The sequence below is a fragment of the Helianthus annuus genome, chromosome 7 (genome assembly GCF_002127325.2).
Source record: "Helianthus annuus cultivar XRQ/B chromosome 7, HanXRQr2.0-SUNRISE, whole genome shotgun sequence".
NCBI classification, from domain to species: Eukaryota; Viridiplantae; Streptophyta; class Magnoliopsida; order Asterales; family Asteraceae; genus Helianthus; species Helianthus annuus.
In genome coordinates this window covers 123,264,705-123,271,288 of record NC_035439.2, presented here as the reverse complement: position 1 = coordinate 123,271,288, position 6,584 = coordinate 123,264,705, and the positions used below count along the sequence as shown (strand labels likewise).

At 34.7% G+C, this 6,584-nt stretch overlaps 1 protein-coding gene across 1 annotated transcript; it reads right to left on the bottom strand.

The window, feature by feature from the left end:
- Positions 1-1,026: 1,026 nt before the first annotated feature.
- LOC110868404 (histone H2A) lies at positions 1,027-1,779 on the bottom strand. Its single transcript, XM_022117556.2, has 2 exons — positions 1,500-1,779; positions 1,027-1,406 (listed from the first exon to the last, which is right to left on the bottom strand). The coding sequence occupies exons 1-2, from the start codon at positions 1,695-1,697 to the stop codon at positions 1,170-1,172; spliced, it is 435 nt and encodes a 144-aa protein (XP_021973248.1). The 5' UTR covers positions 1,698-1,779; the 3' UTR covers positions 1,027-1,169.
- Positions 1,780-6,584: the final 4,805 nt, after the last annotated feature.

The following is a 6,584-nucleotide window of genomic DNA, read 5'->3' as shown; positions in this document are numbered from 1 at the left end:
CGGGTTGTAATGAGTCGGGTTTTGTCTGTTATCTTTGTTCCCTCGGGTTGTATGCGCTAGCCTCTTACTAGTTTTCGTTTTTTAATAGAGTGTGATTTTGTTAAAAAAAACATCAATTTTAGATACATTGTGACGGAACACTTTAAGTTATTTGCTCATTCGTTGGTAGCGTCTGGTCTCCACTAAGTGGAACAGAAACTTAGAAACTACCAGATAGTACAAACAAGACGGTCCGCAGGTGTGGCAATTAGACTAGAGGATATGGAGAGTACCATCCTCAAGAGGATGGGCCGCCATGTCATCGCCACGTAGGAAGGGCTTGAGGGTGATGGACCTAGAGGGTGGAGGATGAACCTCTTTATATATATGTATGTATGTATAGGTATATATGAGAGAAGGAGAGAGGAGAGAGGCCCGTCACAATCGTATGTGGGCTGCTGGTTTAGCCGGAACGCAAGCAGGGGGCGGTGTGGGGGACCCGCGCCGGGCCTTAGCCGGCCCCCATACCGCTTAGTCTTAGAGCATTCTCATCCAATCCATCAAATTATACATACATTCCACTAAAAAAACAACTCCTATATCAATATATTTCCACTAAAAACAAATACTTTTTCTCTCTCCTTTTTAATTAAATAATATTATCATCACATTTTTCTCTTTCTCTCACTCACAACCACTTTCAATATATATATTAAAAATATTATACTGGGTGAATAGTGTCCCCCCAAATATATAGATGAACAGTAACATTTTCTCTCTCCTTCACTCACAACCACTTTTTATACCTTTTATAATATAAAAACTCACCCTCACAAGTTTTGATGGATTGGATGAGAATGCTCTTAGAAACTTAATTACAATCGAATTATAAACGTGTTCTTAGTATTTTCCATTTGAATTGGGTACTTGAATCAAGCGTATTAACACTTAGCATGGCTTTTTATGGGATTTTAATTTAATGGTTGTACAGAAACATCATGTTGAAATGGTTTCTTGAATGTTTGGAATTTGCATGCTCAACTTTGATGAACATAATTAAATGCGTATGGCTGACATTTCATTTCAAACAAGATGTTCTTAACAAACCTATAGCCAACAACAAAAATTCCCCTAAAATCATCCATCAAATTGTGTTTCCTAATTACACAAAATCCTAAAACACACAAACACTAGGCTTTCTTTGGTGATTTAGTCACTTTTGCTGGAGATTTTGTAGCCTCCTTTGCAGCAGCCTTCTTTGGCAAAAGAACCGGGTTAATATTGGGAAGAACACCACCATGAGCAATCGTCACACCCGCTAGAAGCTTTCCAAGCTCTTCATCATTCCTCACCGCCAACAAAACATGTCTCGGAATAATCCTGTTCTTCTTGTTGTCCCTTGCTGCATTTCCCGCCAACTCCAAAACCTATTTTCAATTTCAAAAAAAAAAATCATTATAAATATGTTCGCTTATCATATCTAAAATATTAAAAAAAAAGTTTTTGTTTATTGTTTTTACCTCAGCGGCAAGGTACTCGAGAACGGCGGCAAGGTAGACCGGAGCACCAGTGCCTACGCGCCGTGCATAGCGGCCTTTTTTGAGGTAACGACCGAGCCTGCCAACTGGGAATTGGAGACCGGCTTTGACGGACCGGGAAACGGGTTTCTTCTTAGGACCACCAGCCTTTCTGCCACCGGCACCCTTTTTGGACTCCATTTGAAAAAGAAAAGGATGAAAATAGAGAAACTGCTACGAGTTTGTAAGTTGTTTTTTGATGTGCGGAGATATGAAGGAAAGAAGTGGGTGTGGGGTTTATGTAGGGAATTCTTTTGATGTGTGGAAATGGGTGGGTTTTTATGGCCGTTGGATTGGTTTTGATCAACGGATGATGGTGATAGCATGGCGATCCGTGTGAGTTTGAATAGACCAATCAGAGAAAGCAAATTTAGTGCTAGAATATTGTTTTTTTTTAATTCACCCATTTTGTTTATTTTAACAAGAGTTAAATGTCATTTAGTCCATGTCGTTTAGATTATTTTGACAGTTTAATTTAAAAGTTTTGTTTTTTGCTTGTGGTTCTAAAAAGGTTTTACTATTGCCATTTTAGTGTACTAGGTTAACTTCATTCTTTTTTCTGTTAACGAGAAGAACAACTCGGTTATTTTAGTGTACTAGGTTAACTTTATCCTTTTTTCTTTTAACGAGAAGAGGAATTCGGTCATTTAAAATGACCGAATTGCAATTCTCGTTAACAGAAAAAATGATGAAGTTAATACAATGGACTAAAATGGCAACGGTGAAATATTTTTGGACCCACAAGCGGAAAATGAAACCTTTGGACTAAACTGGCAAAATGGTTGGGACTAAAATGACATTTAACCCTTTTAACAAAAACAAATCCTTTTTTTTTTTTTTTTCCGAGAGAGAGATTTATGAATTTTGCTAAGAAAGGGTTGGGGTTATTGAAGACCAAAAAAATAGTAAGTTTATAAAACCTAATTTCTAACAAAAATCACTAATCCCTCATTCACCTAAATCACACGTAAGATTTCATTCTTCATTCTTTGATCTTATATGTCCTTGCAAATATAGACCTTGAAAGCTAGAGATTGTTGTTTATCATTCTTTGAATGTTATTGGGTAGTAGTAAACGATTCATCTTGATTTCTTTTAATAATCTGAAATCTCTTTTCCTCTTCTTGGTTACCCTACAATGAATATGCTTTTCATTTTTACAGATTGTACCATCACTTTTCAGTGTGTTGGCAACTCTTTCTCGTTTCTAAACAAGATACGTCATTGTTGATATTTGAGTACAGTGTCGTGCACATACCTAATTTTTTTGAAAGGTAAATTTCATTAAAACACGACCAAACCTCAAACCGAGGGGCCCAACAAAATGACACTACATAATTACAAATTAACACCAATCCTACCAAGAAATATCTTTGAATTTCGACTTGTTTTTTAGCCATAAAAAACCCATCGCCTTTATCTCACTCATAATGTCTTCGATCCTTACATCTTTGTTGCCAAATCTATCTCTGTTTCTGGCCTTCCAAATACAATAACATCTGATCCTAATGATCCCCTTATCACCTTTTAACCCCACATACTCGTGAATTTCAGTGATATCTTTAAAACCAAAGAAGAACAAATTCTGAATACTAACACCACTTACTAATTTGATACCAAATCATCAAGCCACTTACTAAATATATTAAATTAATAGATAAGTTTTTCGTATTTAACATTTTAAATTTATAGTCAAGCAGTGGTTATTGCTGTGTAAAAATTGCCTTGTTTTAATGTAAAAGGGGGTAAAGTATAAATTTTACAAAACTTAATTTCAACCAACCAGTGTAAATGTAACATATGTATTAACTCCATTTAATATACTTTTCATCTCCATTATTGAATATAAGCTCTAGAAAACATATTCGGAAGTTTTCTCAAATAACTTTCTTATCAAAATCGGCAAGGTTCTATTGCATAATATAGATTAACGCTATAAAATCAAGTATTGTTTCTTTGAATTTATTGTTTGTATTATATATGTTAGATTAATCATTATTTGATGTTATGAGTATGTGTTTGTCACTGACGGCGTTTCATATTATTTCTTGAAGCAAATAATAGTTGTTGTAATCCGGTGTATTTTTATCGATTAAGTACTGCATTAACTTAAATGAAGTTACTGAAAGTATTCTCTGTCACAATTTGTGCATGCATCTTCGTGATGTTGTCTTCTACATTACGATTGATAAATCAACCATACAATTTTTGGTTGATGCTCATTTGCTTAACTATTGTGAGAGATGATGATTTTCGGTTTGTGCTTTGTTTTTATAATACCTTAAGTGTGTGATTATACAAATAGTCCGGTTAATATTTGGTACTTTTGTTTTTTAAGTGCTGATTTAGTTTAAAGGATGTTAGTGATGTCTATTTTATAATGTTGTTTGTCTATGACTTTTTTTCGATGCTGTTCATCTTTATAACTTGTAAGTTTAAATTGTTTATTGCAGATATGAATCTATCCAATCAAACACCATCCTTTTTACAATTCCTTAATGAAGATGATTTTATATTTTTGGTACGTTTTTTTAACTTTCTTGCTACTATTAGGATTCTACGTTGATTTTTGATGTAAGATGTTTGTTAACTACTGTTGCTGAATATACCACTTGATTTTGAGACTTTGTTGTGGGGCAAGGAGGTCCCGTACGGTCGAATTGTAGAGTTACTTGATGGTGACAAATCATGGTTAGTATGAGTAAGGAAGAGAGATGATCATTGTATATTTACAGATGGATGGACAAAGTTTGTTAGAGATTGTTGTTTGAAAACGAAAGATGTTGTATTGGTGAAAGCTAATGGACGTTTGTCATTCGTTGTCTCATGTTTTAAAGAAAATGTCTACGAGAACTCTTACATTTTAGCAAATATTAGACCTGAATTTGGCATGACTGTAAGTAACGATATATTATTTTGTTACTTACTATAAACATTTTTTGCTAGCTCAACAACTTGCTAACATCTGTTTTCCCTTTTAACGTCTGTTTCCTTATAATCTTAAACATCTGCTGACTAACCTTTTTAACTTCTGTTGACTAAGTCTTTTAACCTCGGTTGACTAATATCTGATATTTAAGAGTTGTCCACGTTGCAACCTCTGCTGGACATAATGGATGACAGTTGTTATGAAACCTCTGTTGGATAGCAACAGAGGTATGTAATAGTTGATAGCCAAACAATGGTTAGGTTGTGTGTAAATACTGTAACTACTATTGACTAACCCTGTTGAGTAATTCTCATTTTAACTTTTATTGACTAAATACTGTAGCTCAACAACTTGCTAACATCTGTTTGCTCTTTTAACGTCTGTTTCCTTATAATCTTAACATCTGTTGACTAACCCTTTTAACTTCTGTTAACTAAGTCTTTTAACCTCGGTTGACTAACATCTGATATTTAAGATCTGTCCACGTTGCAACCTCTGCTGGACATAATGGATGACAGTTGTTATGAAACCTCTGTTGGATAGCAACAGATGTATGTAATAGTTGATAGCTAAACAGTGGTTAGGTTGTGTGTAAATACTGTAACTACTGTTGACTAACCCTGTTGAGTAATTCTCATTTTTACTTTTGTTGACTAATTCGTTGTAACTTTTGTTGCTCATTAGTTCATATCAAATTTGTAAGTCTGCACTAAATATTCCTTTGCTTCTTCTATAGCTAATTGCTGACAAATTTTGGAAACAATTCTATGGTAAAAATTACGACTATGGGATGGCAACTATCTATGTTGGCGAAAGGTTTTGGAATGTGATGATGAAAGGATGGACTGATGGATGCGGATTTACTGATGGATGGTTAAAATTGATTGAAGAAGTTCCCATACCAGTTGAATCTTGGTTGGTTTTCACCATGATTGCATCTAAAACGTTTGAGCTTTTCGTTTTCCATTCCGAGACTGGAACTGAGGTTTTCTTCAAGAAAGCTAATGTAGTTGTTTTGGATGATTCAGTTTATGGAGATGATGGGTTTGATTTATTGGCTGCGGTATAAAATTTTGATGATAAAATACATTGTTTGATAACATGACGGTGATAAGTAACTTTTATTATATTATGCTAATAACTTTTGAAATCTCATTTTGTAGGCTAAACACAAACAGGTTCTGGATTCCGGGGAAGTTGCTTTAGATGATGAAGATACTGGAGCTTCGGTTGGTAATTTTAAGCAGTTTACGAGTTTTGAGGATATTTTTAATGTATATATACACATGTAATATTTATATCTTATTATGATTTAAAATATGGTTTCTTATATTGTCACACCCCGATATTTCCACATACTACCGGTGGGCCCGGTGGGGAGTATCGTGACGTAGTTGATATCATCATAGTCAATTAACACAATTATAGCACAGCGGAAGTCTTGGAATATAAAATGGTATTACAAACCCAAATGTCTGAAAATATCAAAGTATTTAATATAGACGAGCTTGTAATATCAAATCCACAGGTGGATCATTACAGAATGTATAAAATGAAGTTTAACAGACTTTAAGGCATCAAGGATTTGCAAGATCCTCTATTTCGACACCGAGCAACTCCTAGCCTATTACGAGTAGTACCTGTCACTTAGTCTTTGGAAAATACATCAGTTTTCACTGGTAAATACAATTAACTGACTCTTTTGAAAAGAGTTTATGAAAATTGATTTAAGTGCACAAGCACAAACCATTTATAACTTGGGACAATCTTTAATAAAATCTTGCATACAGTTTTACATGTTTGTCATACATATGGGGCTGGTTTGGAAGCCGATCATGATTAACCGACTCACCACTATAGAACCCACAAAGGAGTTATCCCCAACATGTGGGTTATTTAGCATTTGCATCTATCAGGTGTATGCCTACACCCCGTGCATAGGTCGTGGCCATTTTCAAATGAAATGAGCCGAGGATATCCAGGACACGGTCGTATTAACCCCCAATGTTTATGTTATCAAATAAAACAGATTAAAACGAGTTATGCAATTTATTAATCACAATCTGATTAAATGATTCCATACCCGACCAAGCGGTATT